The sequence below is a fragment of the Xenopus laevis genome, chromosome 5S, assembly GCF_017654675.1.
Source record: "Xenopus laevis strain J_2021 chromosome 5S, Xenopus_laevis_v10.1, whole genome shotgun sequence".
NCBI lineage: Eukaryota > Metazoa > Chordata > Amphibia > Anura > Pipidae > Xenopus > Xenopus laevis.
This window is the reverse complement of record NC_054380.1, coordinates 29200683-29220130: the sequence shown is the minus strand read 5'-3', so window position 1 is coordinate 29220130 and position 19448 is coordinate 29200683. Positions and strand designations below refer to the sequence as shown.

At 39.7% G+C, this 19448-nt stretch overlaps 1 protein-coding gene across 6 annotated transcripts in view; it reads left to right on the top strand.

Annotated features, from left to right (window-relative positions):
• rin2.S (Ras and Rab interactor 2 S homeolog) overlaps positions 1-11346 on the top strand; it is a 100305-nt gene extending 88959 nt beyond the window's left edge. For all 6 annotated transcript variants that reach the window (XM_041564351.1, XM_018265106.2, XM_018265105.2 and 3 more), the window contains 3 exons: positions 616-747; positions 5236-5399; positions 7110-11346. In XM_041564351.1, coding sequence (XP_041420285.1) covers positions 616-747; positions 5236-5399; positions 7110-7436 — 623 coding nt within the window. In that variant the 3' untranslated portion in view covers positions 7437-11346. The remainder of the gene's footprint in view (positions 1-615; positions 748-5235; positions 5400-7109) is intronic.
• The last annotated feature ends 8102 nt before the right edge of the window (positions 11347-19448 follow it).

The window sequence follows — 19448 nt, the reverse complement described above, 5'->3', positions numbered from 1 at the left end:
TTTATTATTATTATTTTTCTATTTGTCACCGTTTTTCTAATATTGAAGAGTAAAGTTTAATTTTTCACCTTCTAAACCAGCTCTGGATTCGCCAGGACCCTTTAACTGTTCTAAATTGATACATTTAGTTGGTACATTTGTTTCATTAAAGGCAGCTGTTAGAATTGATACAATAGTTGTTCATATTCCACAGATGCTGCTGAGAAATGGATCAACTAAATGTAGCAGCTGGATCACTGAGATGCCAGACTGAGACACTATAGACAGGAACATTAAACTTCAAACTTAAATTTGGGGAAAATGGTTAGAAATAAAAAGTAGAAAGCAATTAAAAAAAAGTCTTTGTTTATGGTGAATAATCGGAAAACAACTGAACTGAAAAAAAAAGTGTTTGGAAGGCGAACAACCCCTTTAAAACATTGCTTATCCCAGACCTGGTGATATTCTATATTAGGGACGTCCTGCTTGGAACCCCCCAGCTGTTGAACTGTAATTCCTATCCATGGTAATCAATCAAGTTTAAGCCTTGCAGCAACTGGAGTAATGTAAACTTTTCCCTGTACAATGCAATGATATATCACTTACTTATGGTATAATCGTGCCTTTGTTTCCTAGGGAGAATGTATGGGGCTGATGACTTTTTGCCAGTGCTCACCTATGTGATTGCTCAGTGTGACATGCTGGAGATAGACACCGAAATCGAATACATGATGGAACTGCTGGATCCAGCTCTTCTGCATGGAGAAGGTACAGTTATTTCAATAAGATCTCTGAATTATGTAGGTCAATTTAACATAGTAAAATTACATTACGTGATAGCTAAAGTTGGAAGAAGCATATCCATGAAGTTTAACCTTATGTTAAGACCTAACTTTTGGTTAATAAAGAGGAATTTTAAAAACCAGGAACAGTAATATCTAGTAATAGTCAAAACAGGGGACCCCCTGGAAATGACAGGCAGGTGACAGATAAGCTAAAAAGATATTAAAGTACAACCTAGCTACATTATATAACACAGGCAGCTGGTGTTTCCCATCTGTGCCAATGGCACAGTAAATACACAAAGGAGTATACAGGTTTATCTAATAGCATTCTTTGTAACAAGAGGAAACTGGTTTCGACAGGCTGCACAGTATTTGTTCAGCAGTGCACAGAAAATGTTTAACCTTCTACAGAATCATTGGCCCGGGTGTCTGAAAACTACTGGGAAACTGCACATCATTTTTTTTGTATTGTTTGTCACAGAAGCATTAACATACTGGTGATGCCACAACATGCCCTTACTATCCTCTACAGCAGGGGTCCCCAACCTTTTTTACTTGTGAGCCACATTCAAATGTAAAAAGACTTGGAGAGCAACACAAGCACGAAAAAGTTCAGGGTCACCTCTATATAGACTGGTAGCCTTACAGGAGGCTCTGTTTGAAAGTACATCTGGTTTTTATGCTACAAAACTTGCCTCCAAGTCAGAGATTCAAAAATAAGCAGCTGCTTTGAGGCCACTGGGAGCAACATCCAAGGGGTTGAAGAGCAACATGTTGCTCACGAGCTACTGGTTGGGGATCACTGCTCTACAGGTAATAGTCTCTCAAAGGAGCAATAGAAAGTAACTTATCCATATCTTTTCTCTTAAAGGGATGTCCACTCAAAAACTGAAGTAGTAGTCTCATTGTAGTCTAAGTCTAAGCAACTTTCAAATATGCACTCAACATTTATAATAGTTTTAAATGGGTGGTTCACCTTTAAGTTAACTTTTTAGCATGTTATAGCATGTCTAACTCTAAGCAGTTGACCGTCATTTTTTCATTGTTATAGTTTCTGAATTATTTGTCTTCTTCTTATTCTGACTTCCAAATGGGGTCGGTGGCCCCCAACTAAAAAAAACAAATGCTCTGTACGGCTACAAATGTATTATTATTGTTACTTTTTATTACTCATCTTTCATCTATTCAGACCCTCTCCTATTCATATTCCAGCCTCTTTCTCAAAACAGTGCATGGTTGCTAGGGTTATTTTGAAATTGCAAACTGGAGAGATGCTGAGTAAAAAGCTAAATAACTTGAAAACCACACATAACAAAAAAAATAAAACCAATTGCAAATTGTCTTATAATTTCACCCTCTACTTCATACTAAAAGTTCATTTAGAGGTGAACAACATATTTAAACGTATTTATATATCGCTTTTGAAAGCCATAACTATTTGGCTACTACAGTGAAACCTCAATTTTACATCCCCTGATTTTAAGTTTTCCCTCATTTTACATTGTTGTTTTGGGGTCCCCCCCCTATATACTATACTACATTTCCCTGATTTTACATATTCCTGGATTTTACACCATTTTTTCCGGGTCCCCTAAAAAACATAAAATGGGGGTTCTACTGTATATTAATTCAAGGGATAAACAAATCCGGCTTTCAATAGCAATTACATTTACAAATAAATTTATCAATTTATCAAAATAATTTTATCAATGTGCTTTGTAAAGTTCCCCTTTAAATAGACAGAGCAGTATGAGGGCCTAGCATATTGTGGGCACAGATCTTCCCTTCTCTGCATTTTTGTATGCATGTTATCTCCCACTCCTAGGTATAAATGCAGTTATGCAGAAATGGAATGTTCTAAACCCACAGCAAGCCAAGCCCTCATACCATCTGTTTAAGTGAGGAGAAGTTGAAGGACGCAGATAGATACAAAGGAATGTGTTTGCAGTAGGATCAGGAGTATAGCTAAAGGATACTTAGAGGCAAATTCACTAACCTCCGAAAATCCGCCAGCGATGGCTTCGCTCACAGCGCAACACTTTGCCTGGCGTAGATTCGCCAGGACAACACTAATTCACTAAAATCTGAAGTTGCATCCAGGGCGCCAAACGCTGGCGAAAATGCGCTTCCTTTACTGCGCCAAGTGAAGCGAAGTTGCGATAGCGTTGGATAATTTGCATACAACGCGAAGTTAAAGTGGAACGGACGTATATGTTGCAGCAAATACATTACATTACACAAGCCCGGGAAACCTTAATAAAATAATATAAAGTAGTTATATTGCCCTACCCATCAGCCCAGTGTATAGTTTATGTGCCATATGTTAGGGAATGTAGGGGGGAAGCCAGTTACCCCAAAAACATTTTACGCTATTTTTCAGCCTATCACCCTGAAAAAGGAAAAGACGCTAGGAAAAATTTTCAACTATTTTTTGAGGAAGTCCTATCTACTCTGTTGCACTTCGCCTTGCCTGAGTTGGCAAAGGCAAGTCTGGCGCAAGAGGTAACGTTCAGTAAAATCCGCATCTTAGTGAATTTGCATAGTTACGTCCATTCACTAGAGTGCAAATTCGCCAGGCGTTCGGGAGCGAAGTACCGCTAGTCTATCTCCTTCGCTAGCAAAGTTATGCCAGCGACTTTTAGTAAATCGGCGAAGTACTGAAATTATGTTGTGCCGACGAATTTTCCCCCGCGTCAGTCACTTCGCCCGTTAGTAAATTTGCCCTCTAGCCTCCTCAGCAAACCACTGTTAAGGGCAGAGACAGACCAGAAGATTCGGGGAGATTAGTCACCTGGCGACAAATTGCCTCTTCTTCGGGTAACTAATCTCCCTAAGCTGCCTCCTCGCCGGATAGAAAATAAATCACCGGCACGATGGCCCTCGGAATGCTTCATTTTCCGAAGTTGCCGAAGTTTCCTTGTGAGATGACTTCAGGAAAATGAAGCACTCCGAGTGCCATTCTGCCGGCAATTTATATTGTAGCCGACAGGGAGGCAGTTTGGGGAAATTAGTCGCCTGAAGAATAGGCGATTTGTTGCCGGACTAATCTCCTCGAATCTTCTCATCGGTACCATAAAATTAAATGAATGCATATAAAAATGAACCAAAAATGTCCTTTTTACTTATTCTTTAACATTAACTTTTAATATACCTCACACCTGGTTCTCCTTTGATGTGATGCTCCAGAAAAATTGACCAGAAAGGCATGGCACTTATCATTATCTGTAAAGTAAGATCTCTGCATCCAGTAAATAACACCTAACCACCAATGCAGTTAGACAGTAATCAGCCCACAGTTGAAGCAATTTAGAAACAGATTCTCAATGAGAAATATTCCAGGTTATCCCTTGTTGTCCCAGCTTCCCCAGATTATGCACTTCTGTGCTATTATAGTGGTACTCTGCATATCCTACCCAAAACCTATATAACAGTGTGTGAAATCTTTTGTAAAGGCCCAATGTATCTTTATGTCCACCTATTCTTCAGCCAGAATCTACACCTTGTAGTTTAGAATGTTTCCTACATATTTTCATTCAGTGAACATTGCTAACATTCCTGAATGAGTCTTCTGTATCCAAAAGCATCAAATGGAACAACAGTAAGTGAGGTGGCTCTGTTTTTTCAGTGGGAGGAAGTAAAAACCATATAGAAATAATTGTCCATGCACAGGGAACATTGTGCAATATAACAAAGATGTTCCTTGTCCAGTAAAACATAATTGTGTACAGTTCATTTTCCATGGCATAATTCCTGTGTTATTCTGGTCTAGCTGAACTAAATAGTTCCATCCTGTGGAGTGAGTGTCTCAGATAACAGGAGAACGCCTCCTCCTTCCTTCCCGAACTTGGCTAATGCTTGTCTTCATTCTTCGGCACTTTGGCATCTCCGCAATGACAAATGTCTATGTATGATAAGACTAAATGCCAGGATGACAATTGGGAGAACACTTAGGGGAGAGACACACGCTGCTATTTCGGGAGATTAGTCGCCCAGTGACAAATCGATTCTCCTTCGTGCGACTAGTCTCCCCGAACTGCCTTCCCACCGGCTAGAATGTAAATCGCTGGCGGGATGGCACTCGGATCACTTTGGCTTTCCGAAGTCGCCCGAAGTTTCCTCGTGAGGCAACTTTGGGTGATTTCAGAATAGGAATTATAATAAGAATAATTATTATAGGAACATGTCAGTATTGCTTTAACATCTCCACATTGCATTGCTAACAGATTAAAGAGGAAGGCTCTTCAAAGGCAGGAACAGCAAAATACAATTTGCCCCTACATGAATGGAATTCATAATCTGTCAGCAGATATTTATAAAAAAATCATCATCCATGAATAAAATATACATTACGGGGCACATTTATCAAGGGTAGAATTTTGAATTCACGTGTGAGTTTTTTTTAACTCACATGAATTCTATTTTACTCTAAATCTTTGCTACAAACCCCCCTTTTTTTCCTTTTTTTCTGCAGGGGGTTATTACCTGACCAGTGCGTATGGAGCACTTTCCCTGATAAAGAATTTCCAGGAAGAGCAAGCAGCACGGTTACTTAATTCAGAGACCAGAGACACCCTGAAGCAATGGCACAAGAGGAGAACGACAAACAGAAGCATCCCCTCTATTGATGATTTCCAGGTACAGTGTATGAGCCAAACTCTTGGCAAATTATTCATTATATGGAAAGGCATTTTTAAGGAAAAAAATCATTCTCAATAATATTTTAGTCCTATATTCAGCATGGGATTGTGTGATATCAGGTGGGTTTTAATGGGGTGTTTTAAGGCCTAGATGTTATGGCAATATCTAATGGGAGAGGGAAAAGAATTCCAGAGCATGGGTGCAGGGTGTTAATATTTCTGGATGACTGGGTGCATAGCTTTCCTACACATATTACTCATTAGAGAGCAAGTGCATATTTACAGAACTATTGTTAAAGGAACAGTAAAAAAAACACCAAAAATTTTAAGTTTTAAAGGAATGGCAATGTACTGTGTTGTTGTGTACTGGTAAAACTGATGTATTTGCTATTGAAACACAACTCTAGTTTATATAAACAAGCTGCTGTGTTGCCATGGGGGCAGCCATTCACGCACAGAATACACAGTAGATAACAGATAAGTTCTGGAAAATCCCATTGTATACTACAGAGCTTATCTGTTATCTGCTGTGTATCCTATGCCTGTTCTCCTTTTTTCAGCTTTGAATGGCTGCCCCCATGGCTACACAGCAGCTTGTTTATATAAACTAAAGTTATATTTCTGAAACAAGCACACCAATTTTTCCATTGCAGCCCAACAGTACATTATATTTTCATTCCTTTAAAAGACTTTCTTTTTCTGATGTTACTGTTCCTTTAATAGCATTGTACAGCCAGCTGCCAGTGCGCTATGACTCAGGAGACCAATTTAGAGAACCGTACAAAGAAACAACTCTGTGAAAGGCAATTAATATAGGAATGACTACAAATATCCTCTATTGTACCTATTTTTTTTATTCACACAGAATTTTCTATTTGCAGAACTGTTTGCCATGCTTGCACAGTTGTGGCAATACAACTTGTTCATTGGTGTAGTTTGATATTGATGGAAAATAAAAAACGTTATTGCATGCTTTACTATAGGGGCAGATTTATCAAGGGTCAAAGTTAAAATTCTAATTAAAAGAATTAGAATTTCGAGCTAATTTTTGTGTGCTTCGGCCAGGAAATAGTCCAAATTCGATTCGAATTTGAAAAAAATTCGAAATTTATCATGTACTGTCTTTTTAAAAATTAGACTTCAACCTTTTTAAAAATTAGACTTTAACCTTTCGCCATCTAAAACCTGCTGAATTGCTGTTTTAGCCTATGGGGGACCTCCTAGAACAGTGATCGGCAAACAGTAGCTTGCGAGCAACATGTTGCTCTCCAGCCCCTTGGATGTTGCTCTCCATGTCCTCAAACCAGGTGCTTCTTTTTGAATTTCAGGCTTGGAAGTAAAGTGCCAAGCAGAGCCTCTTGTAGGCTGCCAGTCCACATAGGGGCTACCAAATAGCCAATCACAGCCCTTATTTGGCACCCTAAGGGACTTTTCCATGCTTGTGTTGCTCCCCACCTCTTTTTACATTTGAATGTGGCTCACGGGTAAAAATGGTTGGGGACCTCTGTCCTAGAACCTATTTGGAGTCAATTGGTGGAAAAAAGTTTGAAAAAACTTCGATTCATATGATTGGAAGAATTCAAAATTTTTAATAAATTTCGGTTGGTCTTTTTTATTCGAATTTCTACCCTTGATAAATCTGCCCTTAATTGTCCAGGCACACAATTTGTCAGGATTTCTGATGTGTTTTTTTTTTCCTCTGGCACAGAACTACCTGAGGGTCGCCCTGCAGGAAGCTGATTCTGGATGTACAGGCAAGACGTTAATAGTAAAGCCCTACACAACCACCGAAGACATCTGCCACATGTGTGCAAAGAGGTTTAATGTACAAGACCCGGAAGCATACGGTCTCTTCCTTTACATCGATGACACTTGTCAGCAGCTCAGCGAGGACACTTACCCCCAGAAAATCAAAGCGGAGCTGCACAGTCGACCACAGCTCCAAGTATTTCACTTTGTGTACAAACGTATCCTAAGTGACTTTCAAGGTGTCATCAGCTATGACGATGATGAAGATACCGATGTGCAGATGTAGTATTTCTGGCTGTAAGGTTTGTTGCACGCACTGCAGCTGGCTGGCCACTTGTAAAAAGACTGTAGTGTTGGTAGTGCAGATGTTTTTCGGCATTATCTGTGCTCTTATAAACCCACTCCAGTCGCAAGTTGGAATGAACGTGGCAGAAGGCCCAGTTGGGTGGAAAATGAACTTCTTGGACCAACATCAGGAATGTTTTGAGGTTTTTTTAACTGCTCTTCAGGCCTTGTAGAATGGTCATGGAATTGGCTACTGCTGGGAAAGGTTTCCATCTTGGTTGAATAATGTTGGTATGAAGTTTCTATGTGTCTTGTTTCCTAAACGGGTTACTTTTCTAGGGAAAAAATTGTAGGGCAGGAGTAAAAATAAAACTCAGACTTTACTGCATTTGTTGGCAGCAGTATCTGCCGTCCTTTGACCCAAACGTGTCTATAGACAGGGATACATAGCCCTTCGCAGTGTTGCGATCGTACAGTCTTCACAGAAGCATTTGTATTATACACACACTTTGTAAATGCCTTTTTTTTATAAACAGACTTTTTTTGTAATTAGCTGTTTTTGGTAGATGTGCCTGGTTAAATATTTTGAAGAAGCTTTTAGAATACCTGCATTCTGCGAAGCCTATTGGTCTACATGTACATATCACCAGCTGTGCTGATGATTATTACACTTTTAGACATTCAACTGTACATTCATTTTATTGTTTCTCTATCAATTTACTTAGTGGGAAAAAAAAGCTGACTGTATATTGATTATCAGTTTGCTATTCCAACCAAGCATCTGCGAATTAATGGCTTGGCTGTGGTTTCCGGTTTTGCCTTATCTAAGCAGCCAGCTAATTATCACCCCAGGGCTCCTCCTATGTTTAAAATTCCATTCCAAGAAGGTTTTTCTTCATACTAAGGGGCACATTTACTTAGGGTCGAAGTTAAATCCTTCGACTTCGAATATCGAAGTCGAAGAATTTAGCGCTATTTGTTCGATCCAAATCCATCAACCCATCCATCCATTTTCCTTCGATCAGAAATTGGCTAGAAAGCCTATGGGGACCTTCCCGATAGGCTAACATTGGTGCTCGGTAGGTTTTAGGTGGCGAAGTAGGTGGTCGAAGTTTTTTTTAAAGAGACAGTACTTCGACTATCGAATGGTCGAATAGTCAAACGATTTTTAGTTCGAATCGTTCGATTCGTAGTCGAAGGTCGAAGAAGCCAATTCGATGGTCGAAGTAGCCAAAAAAATACTTTGAAATTCGAAGTATTTTTTATTCTATTCCTTCACTCGAGCTAAGTAAATGTGCCCCTAAGTATAGTTCTGCAGGGAAATAGAGTATAGTGGTCTTTTCAGTCTCAGACTGGGAATATGGTCTGGGCCATCGGGAGAACTTGTAGTGCTCTGGTAATAGCAGTCACCATGGTCACATGGGCAGCAAAACAAACTTCAAATGCAGCCAACCAGCAGTTATGTTTTAACTGGCATTCACAGATCTGAATGCTTCTGTGTTAATGCAATGGGGAAGCAGACTTTGACCATGTTACTGCCTAACCCACAAAGTATAAATGAATTAATCAGCTACAATTGAGCAGATCATTTCATCTTATTTCTAGTGTAAGCATGTTTGCCTGCTAGACAGTGGGCTCAGTGTTCCTCTGATTGGCATGGAGAAGCTAAGCCTGGGACACTGATGGGATCTGTTATTCCAAAACTCCACTTGAACGTTTTCATTGTGCAGGATAAACCTCCCTCTACTTTGATTGGATTTCACAGAAAAGCATAAAATAATCTGAAAAAAACATTTAATTGTATTTGCTGCGGTAATCCCATTCACAATAAATGGTGACAGGTTTTGCAGACATTATTCCTCCTTATGAAATGCTGAAGTGTAAGAACTGCAGTTCTTGCTATTATTGTAAATTTGTTCTTTTCACAGCACCAAGGCCAACACAGTCACCAACTTTATGCTGATATTATGAGGGTTATTATTCATTTTTTGGGGGGGAGTTTTCCCGAAAAGCTTTAATTTTTTGGATTTTTGCCCGAAAAGATCAGACTTTCGAGCTAATTCCAGCGCAGACCACAGGAAGTCATAATAGGATAGGGACTTAAACACAACCTCCGCAGGTCTGAGATGGCGTATTTTCGGATTCGGGCTTTTTGCTAAATCAGGCTTTAATAAATCTTGAAAAATTCTAATTGAGAGAAAACTGGAAAAATTTGAGTTTTGCCCCAAAAAGCCTGAATAGAGTTTAGTAAATAACCCCCTGAATGTGCATTTAAGGACATTCTTTATGCACCGAGCAAAAATTATTAGCCAAGTACGCATGTCAGGTGGTAGAGCCCTGCGTGGAACCAATTCTTTAAATCCGGACCCGCAACCCGCATACTTGGACCTGCTACCCGACTTGACCCACAAGTACCTTATCCGCAACCTGATACGCGACCCACTGACCATCAAGAAACAGGAAGTGTTGTAATTGTAAACCGGAAGTGACATCATTAGAAGTAGGCGTGATCCGGAAAAAAGGAGTAAAACAGGAAGTGCTGACATTGTAAACCGAAAGTGACATCATTAGAAGTAGGCGTGATCAGAAAAAAAAGGAGTAAAACTCGCTAGTGAGAAGACCCGCAAAACTGGAGATCCACCGACCCATTTCTATACCCGCTCCCGAAACTTCTACCTGTAATCCGCAGGGTATCGCAGGTTTTTGCGGGTAACCCGTGGGTACCCAACCCGCTGCAGGACTCTATGTCAGGGGTAAAACTGTGATCCTCAGTAGTTATATATTTGTGATTTTTTTGTCTCCAATAACTGCCCTGTGTAACATGAATATATCATATCATCATGGCTGTTCATATCATCTGATGCCTTAGCAGAATCCAGTTTAGCACTGCCCTACACATCCTGTATTAAAAAGGAGATTTTATTATTAGCTGATTTTATGAGCTGTGGACAGTTAATACTGTAGGTGTATAAAGTGACAAAGTGTAGAAATTCAGCATTACGTTATACTCACATCTGGCTGGGACTGGGTTAAAGAGGCTGGCTCCCCTGGGACCTTCTGCCTTCACAGGACATTGCATAAGCTGCAAATACTTAGAGGACTTAACAAGCCCTGAACACCGTGTTCCATGAAAACATTTCAAGGAATCTAGGAAAACAATATTTTTTTTGTAATAGACAGTAGATTGCAGGAGGGAGCTCTATAGTAGAACTGACATTCCCCGAGCCCAACAGCTGTGTTGAATTTGAGGATCTGACCACAGTTAAATCATAACAGTGGTGGATTTTATACCTTTCTTTTACACAAGCTTATATTATGATATATGTTACTGCCTGTGCCTTGAAGGAAGGATATATGTATTACTTATATTATAAGAACATTATAGAAATTAACTAAAGTGGAGAGAAAAGGGTTTTTGAAAAAAAATAGGATTGAAAGTCAAGTTTTAGGCATTGTCCCACCACACAGCTGAGGCTGTATATGATGAATGACTGATAAGAGAGTGCTTCGATGGCCATTTTTACTGCTGAAGAAATAGTGGTTACCGGAGGGTACTTTTATCATCCTACCACAGGGGTTTCACTGATGCAAGATTGTAAGCTTTGATGATGATGTCTTCAATTGATCATCGTTGGTCTTTCTTGAAACCACCTTAAGGGCAGAGACAGACGCTCAGATTCAGGGAGATTAGTCACCCGATGACAAATCTCCTCTTTTTTTGGGGGGTGACTAATCTCCCCGAACTGCCTTCCCGCTGGCTAGAATATAAATCGCCGGCAAGATGGCACTCGTGCGTGTGTTCCTGCCCTTAGGACGGAGCCAAACGGAAGACATTTTATTGCAGTTAGTAAAGTCTCAGCACTCTTTGGCCATAGATCAGCACCACAAATAGAGTTGGATACATACCTGCACCTCTGGGATTAGCTTCTACTACAGCAACATGGGGCTTTCTAACTACTACACCTCAAAGTTCTGACAACCCAATGGTGCTGTATTGTAGCTTGCTCCGCAGCAGAGCAAAGCAAATCCTATAAGGCAAGTTGGTGGGGCTGTTCAGTCTTCTTAGTGATCCAGTTGATCCTGGAATTTCATTTGTGATGTCTATACCCCATGTGTTCTTCTCTACAAGTGTTAGACTCTTGAAATGAGCATTACGTTAAAGCGATGTCATGATTTTTATGGTGTAGTTTTTATTTTTAAATTACACTGTTTAAAATGCAAATAATTCACTCTACCATGTAAAATGTAATTTCTAACCCAACAAGTGTATTTTTTTTAGTTGTAATATTGGTGTGTAGGCAACCATCTCAGGTCATTTTGCCTGGTCATGTGCCAGCAGGGTGGAACTGCTTTCAGGCAGGCTATTGTTTCTCTTACTCAATGTTACTGAAGGAGTCGCAGTGGGACATGGATTTTTACTATTGAATGCTCTTCTTATATCTACCAGGGAGCTGTTATCTTGTTTTGCTGATGGGCTGCTGGGGGGAGGGGAGAGAGAGGGGGTGATCTATCTCCAACTTGCAGCGCAGCAGTAAAGAATGACTGAAGTTTATCAGATCACAAGTCACATGACTGGGGGCACCTGGGAAACTGACAATATGTCTAGCCCCATGTCAGATTTCAAAATTAAATATAAAAAGAAATCTGTTTGCTCTTTTGAAAAACGGATTTCAGTGCAGAATTTTGCTGGAGCAACACTATTAACGGATGCATTTTGAAAAAAACATGTTTTCCCATGACAGTATCCCTTTAATATCCAGTCAATTAAATGTATGATAATGTATGCTAACTGCTGGAACATGTGGCAACACTTGACAACACTGTTACAGTGCATCCTGGTATCCTCAACAAATATTAGACTGAAATTAAATAGGAAAAAGCAAAATAAGGAACAAATACTACAAATGTTTAATTTTATATAACCTTTCTATGGCGGTTTCGGGTAAACTGCAGGGATTTTTAACTATACATTATCGTGATGTGCATCAGTTATCATTTAATATATGAAGTTATGTTTATCTCTTGCTGGTCTTAGAGCATTGTATCGATATATGTTTAAGTAAATATATATTTTATATTTCTTTTGTAATGGAAAATTCGAATTAAAAAAACGCAGGGGAATTTCCTGTCGGATTTCCGTCGTATTATATGTGTTTTTTACAATCACACAGTCAATAGGAATATATTTGTAACGCTCGCTGACAGAGAGAGATTGTTTATTAAAAGCAGGTATAGGCAAGTGGTATTGTGGGAAATAGAAAATACATGGCTGTTCTCAACAGGAAAGTTTTCAAGTTTTAATAAAGAAATACACTTACCCACATAGTCTGTCTATTACCCCTATACTCAAATGTGTTGTCTTCTGGCAGCTGCACCTCTCTATATGCATTAACATCCCAACACAGGCACAAATGAGTTCCTACAATAATTTATGGCCCCCAGAACGGTTTTGGGTTCATGGGCCTGCAATTGACTGCCATAGTGAACTGGGCAAAAACTGGAATTGTTCTAAGCCTCCATGCAAGTATACGCTATTGTGTACCTTACTCAGGAGGGCAAAGTTTAGTCATTCTGAATACTAGGCAGAGCCTAAATGAGTTGGTAATGCCCACTGACCTGATTAATAAGCTCTTGGTGAACCTAGTATAGAGCAATTAGTATAGTGGGATATTTGGTCAAAACTCACAAAATCGAATTGGAAATAATTCAAACTCAAAATTCGAGATTTATCATACCTTGACCCTGGGAACAACTCGAATTTGACTATTCGCCACCTAAAACCTGCCAAGTTCACATAGAAGTCAATGGAAGAGGTCCAGTGACCCATTTGAAGATATTAATAACCTTCTTGACATTCGAGTTTTTTTGGAGAAAAATTTCCAATTTAATTTTCTATTTGATTGTTTCAAATTCGATCTAATTTATTCTTAAATAACCTCCCATTTGAGTTGTGAGTATATTGGAATTTATAAAAGTGGGGGAAAAAAATCACATGAATTCGAAATTCGACCTTTGATAAATCGGCCCCTTATAGAATACTTTTTTGTAATATAATAGAAGGGTATTGACATTCTTCAGTAAAGGTATCTGAGCAAAATGCTCATGTTTCAAAATCAACCCATGTTCAAACCTATTCAAACACTTAGGGGCAGATTTATCAAGGGTCGAATTTCAAAGTGGAAAATACTTCGAAATTCGACCATCAAATTGAATACTACGAAATTCGAAGTCGAATTCGTAGGATTTTTTGCTTCGTCCGATCGTAGTACGATCGTACTCTGATAGTACTTCGAATCATACGATTCGTACGATTTTCCTTTGAATACAAAAAACTTAGAAATATGCTCTGGAAGGTCCCCATAGGCTAACATAGCACTTCGGCAGGTTTAAGTTGGAATAAGTATTGAAGGCGAAGTTTTTTTAAAGAGACAGTACTTCGATCATCGAATGGTCGAATAGTCGAACGATTTTACTTCGAAACGAAGGTCAAAGTCGAAGTCGTAGTATCCTATTCGATGGTCCAAGTATCCAAAAATTACTTTGAATTTCGAATTTTTTAACTTCGAAAATTCCCTCGATTTCACTTCGACCCTTGATAAATCTGACCCTTATTTTAGCATCTGATTTTTGGATAGAAAATCATATCTGTTTATTTTGAGCCCAATGGCACACCTTCATATAAATCTTTTGGAGTGATCTTATAATTCAGACCCAACATTCCAAGGCATTACTTATTATAGAGAAACTGTCCTGGGATACACAAATTGGTATGAAATATGTTTCTGAATGCAAGTTAATAAAATGGCATTTATTCAGTTGGGTTTAGTACTTGGGTTTATAACACAACGCATTCACACATAAGTCCTGAATTACTTTTTTTACTTAACATGTGCGTTAATAATTATTCCAAACATATAGGAGTAAAAGTTTTACAATCTCTAAGCTCGGAGCTAACTGTCTTATTTAAAGACAATGCTGCTACCTGCTAGTGACTTGTATCCAACTGGTAACAGATATGTCTGCCGAATTCATAAGGGCATTATAAGAAGGTAGAGTTAAGAGAGTTTGTGGGGTCTGTTTTGTTAATAAAGCTGAAATTATGAGAATAATGTGAAAGTGATTGGGGACAGACTTGCCCTTTATAATACAGTGGTGCCAAACGCAGCCATCCTGGTATTCATTAGGACAGCTGCAGATCTGGGATCTGAAACAGAGAGCATGGACCTGCTGCAATTAGTAAAGGTGTGTAGGGTAAAAAGTGCAAAAAATGGTGCACTGTGCCCTTCTTTGCAATTTGCACCCTACCTTCCTGATTGTTAATGATCCCTTGTATCTTGTAGACCCGTATTGCAGCTGGTTAACGACTACGACTAGTCTTCTCCAACTAAAGGCCAAATTTACTAAAGTGGTCGTCGCTAGCAAAAATTTGCCAGAAATCTTATCCGAAGGGACATCGGCAATTAACTAACAGGTGTAGAGGACAATTCACTGGCGAAAGAGACCGCCACTACCCCAGTTTTGTACCCTGACGCTAGACGAACGATCGTTACTCCGCAAATTCACTAAAGTGCAAATTTTCCATTACGTTACCTCTTTCGCCAGAGTTTCCTGCGCCACCTTAGACCTGGAGAACTGATAAGATGAAGATAAATCCTCCTCAATCTTATGTCAGTGACATCATATTCTGTATGCCAAATAGTCAAAAAAATTATAAAAACCCATGGCGTTTTTTCATATTTTAAAGCGGGATTGTCTTTAGACTTTCTAACTATTAAGAAAAATTTTTTACCATTTGAGAGGCATGCCACATTTGTTTTATTTGTGTAGGGCATTAGAGGATCTCTTTTGTCTTTATTTTGCTTGGACATTTTTAATATTAAGTGGGCACTTCAAGCATTTGCACCAACATCTCTAATAAAGACGTATACAGTACATGACCTATGTACCCTATTCATAGGCGTAAGAGTAATAATGAATTTTCGCTAGGCAGAAATGAATGACAAATTAATGCAATGAAACTTCCCCAGCGTTCGACTGGTGAAATGCAGCCTTTTCATTTTAGTGAATTAGGGGCACATATAGGGGCACATTTACTATTGGTCGAATATCGTTAATTAACCCTCGATATTTGACCCTCCAAGTTAAATCCTTCGACTTCGAATATCGAAGTCAAAGGATTTACCGCATTTCCTGCGATCAAACGATCGAAGGAAAAATCATTCGATCGAACGATTAAATCCTTTGAATTGAACTATTCTAAGGATTTTAATCCATCGATCAAAGATTTTTCTTCAATCCCAAATTGGCTAGAAAGCCTATGGGGACCTTCCCCATAGGCTAACATTGATGCTCGGTAGGTTTTAGGTGGCGAAGTAGGTGGTCGAAGTTTTTTTTAAAGAGACAGTACTTCGACTATCGAATGGTCGAATAGACGAACGATTTTTAGTTTAAATCGTTCGATTCGTAGACGTAGTCAAACGTCGAAGTAGCCAATTTGATGGTCGAAGTAGGCAAAAAAATACTTTGAAGTATTTTTTATTCTAATCCTTCACTCGAGCTAAGTAAATGTGCCCCTTAGTGTATGTGCTGTGAATTTACCTTTGACAAAGTGGCGCAAAGTGTCGCGGAGCCTTCGCAGACGAAACTTCGCCCTTTAGTGAATTTGCTCCTAAGTCTCATATGTCTAGAAAGTGCCTAACAACTATAACTGCTAGATCTCAGTGTCTTGCAACAGGTTGAGACAAAATCCAAGCAAAGAAACAGCAGGTTGTCAAAGCAATGTAGAGCATTTGTTAAACCATGTGTAAATATGTCACCTCTTAATTTCCAAAACACCATCAAATGGTTGGGTAACTCCCTTGACGAAGTGATGGCAAAGAACAGAATGTAAGCAAGTGGTAAGGAAGCAGTAACGTAAATTACAAGATTATCTGGCCGGAAATCGGCTGAAGCGGGCGGAAATCGCCAGTGCGCGAGCTGCCTGGGGCCCTGAGGGGGTGCGGGCCCTGGCCCAATCACATCCCCTGCTCCCCCAGTAGTTGTGCCACTGTAATGAAGGAATGTCAAGCATGGGACTGTAACAGTACTGTACAGATCTGCAGGTTCAGACATTACACATACAGCTAGAGACTTGTTCTTGAAGGAAAGCTTCAAGGAGCAGAAGAATTGGGAGTGCTGGCACATACCCTATTATTGTGCTGTACAACATAGTTTTCTACGTAAATTCAAATGGAAATAACACTATTTATGTAAGGCAGTTTGGTTTTGTGTAGTTTGCTTTTAGAGAAAAATACATGAAATAGTAACAAAAATGTTGAAAACAAAATATTCATGTATTTTAAAGCGTGTACATGTAAAATGATTTGTTTTGTGTTGTGATGCAGATAAACGGGGCTTTGTATCCATCAACGCCTCTGCGTATACTTATGTTTTCAATGTATTTTGCACATAATAAATCATAGTTTGTTAAAAAAAAAATGTTTATATTTCTTTTTTTTGGTAGAGAGAAGCGAAATGAAAAATGGCACATTTATGTTGTAGGTAAGATGCCTGCAGTGATTAAAGGCAGAAAGCAGAAAAATGTAACTAAACCATTAAAATACGTGTATCCTTATTAATAGAGCTTAGTGAAGTCATCAGTTTTAATTGTTGCTTAGCTTGTGTCACATGACTCTCTGAATCTTGGGTATTATATAGAATAATGTAGCCCCCTTTTGTCTTTGGTCCCCTTTTGACCTTGTGCCTTATATGGTCATGGAACTCTTCTGGGATTCCTAATATCCTAATATTCTTATAGTCTATATTAATTGAATAGGGCATATATTATTCTCTATATCTATCTGATGGTTAGTACCTGAGACAGCTGATGGCAATATAACAATACTAAAAGTTAAGATGCCAGTTATAGCAAAACACCTTTTACCAAAGCGAAATGTGAGATATTACACTGGAATTATGGATGAGGTGCCCTATAAGAAGCCTTATGCAATATAAATGAAGGGGGCAAGAATGTGGGGTTGCAGGTCATGCACTGGTCAGACGTGGGGGTGAGAGTCATGGGTTCCTTCTGGGCCCCTCTTTCTCTGTGGGCCACTCCCTACTGCGGGGTCAGCTACCCCTGTAGCAGTGCCACTGTTGCATATTCTCCATCTTTGAAAGCTGAAGGGTTAGTTCCTGTTACTCTGACATGCCACAGTTATTATGCCAATATCCTATTTATCCTACCTTGCCCCATTAAAAATGCTAACAGTGGGACTTGGTCTCCCAGGACCCAATAGAAAACCTGACACTGTGGGCCAACTCTCAGGCGATTTCGCCAAATGAGCAGATCTCTCCCCAATATGCCCACATTGAGGTGGGCGATATTGGGCTGATCTGATCGTGGGCCCTAGGGATCCAGCAAAGCCTGATCACACATACAACACATTTGTGGATGTGTATCATGGCTCAACAAAAGAGGAGGAGAAGAAGAGGAGAAAGCCACTACTCTACCCCAAAATATTGCTGACCATCTACAGTTTGCTAAGGATCATGTGGACAAACCAGAAGGATACTGGAAGAATGTTTTGTGGATAGATGAAGCCAAAATAGAATTTTTTGTCTTAACGGCACCTGTTGGGTAAAAATGTTATCCCCAACCAAAGGTGCTGGCTAATAGAGCCCACATTTCGGTTGGGGATAACAGTTTTTTTTTAAAAAAAAAAAAATGCCTCCCCTCCCAGTGCGAGCAGCCATGTTGTGTCACTTGCATGCACATAACAAGCAATTTGGGGCACATTTTCATTATGCGCATGCGAGTGACTGAACATGGCTACTCACACTGGGATCTCCCTTCCGATGCAGGTAGCGTAGCGCTGGCGGGGGGCATTTTTTTAAGAAAAAAACGACTTATCCCCAATCAGAATATGGGTTGGGGATAACATTTTTAACAAACAGGTGCCCTTTAAATGAGGAGTAGTACACATGGAGAAAAAAAAACCTGCATTCCAGCACAAGAATCTAATCCCACCTGTGAAACTTATTGAACAAGGGAAAGTTGTGCTCACCACTAATTTTAAAACCATTAGGCAGGGGTGCAATACATATAGACAAATACAAGAGTCCTCTGCACTCAACCCATTATCAATATATTTAAGACATTGAGACATTTTGTGCAAACTGCTACTGAAAACTGCCTTACCCTTTAAACAAAACAGGGATTGTTTGTCCATATATTGCAATATATTTAAGTTGGCCAACTACTTCAAAGTCATCCCATATCTGGCCAGTCCTACACTCAACTTGCATCTGATTCATTAAAAATTCTATTGCTTCATTTTACATTTTACAAAGGGATTATGTTTTACCTGCAACTTACTAGCTGCTTTCAAACAATCCATGTTTTGTTTAAAGGGTAAGGCCTTTTTAGTAGCTGTATGCACAAAATGTCTCAATGTCTTAAAGGGGAAGGAAACCTAGTCGGCGCAAACCCCCCACCCCCCCCTCCCGTATATTTGCCCACCCTCCCTCCTCCCCCCTGGCCTACCCGTCCTGCTGGGCAAATGCCCCTAACTTGTTACTTACCCTTCTGCGCAGGTCCAGTCCAGGGAGTTCACAGACGACATCTTCTTCCACGCGATCTTCTTCCTGCTTTGAACGGCGCATGCGAAGTAGGATCATTTCGCCTGTAAGATCTACTGCGCATGCGCGTGACTTGTGGCGCATGCGCAGTAGATCCGTACCGGCGAAATGATCCTACTGCACATGCGCCAAAACGCCGTTCACAGCAGGAAGAAGATTGCGTGGTTTCCTAGGTGCGACTAAGTTTCGTTCCCCTTTAAATATATTGATAATGGGTTGAGAGCAGAGGACTCTTGTATTTGTCTATGTGAAACTTGGTGGTGGGAGTGTTCTGGTTTGGGCCTGTTTGGCTGCATCTGGGCCTGGACAGCTCCCCATCATTGATGGAACAATGAAGTCTGAACTATACCAGAGGATTCTAAAGGAAAATGTCTGTGAACTGAATCTCAAGAGA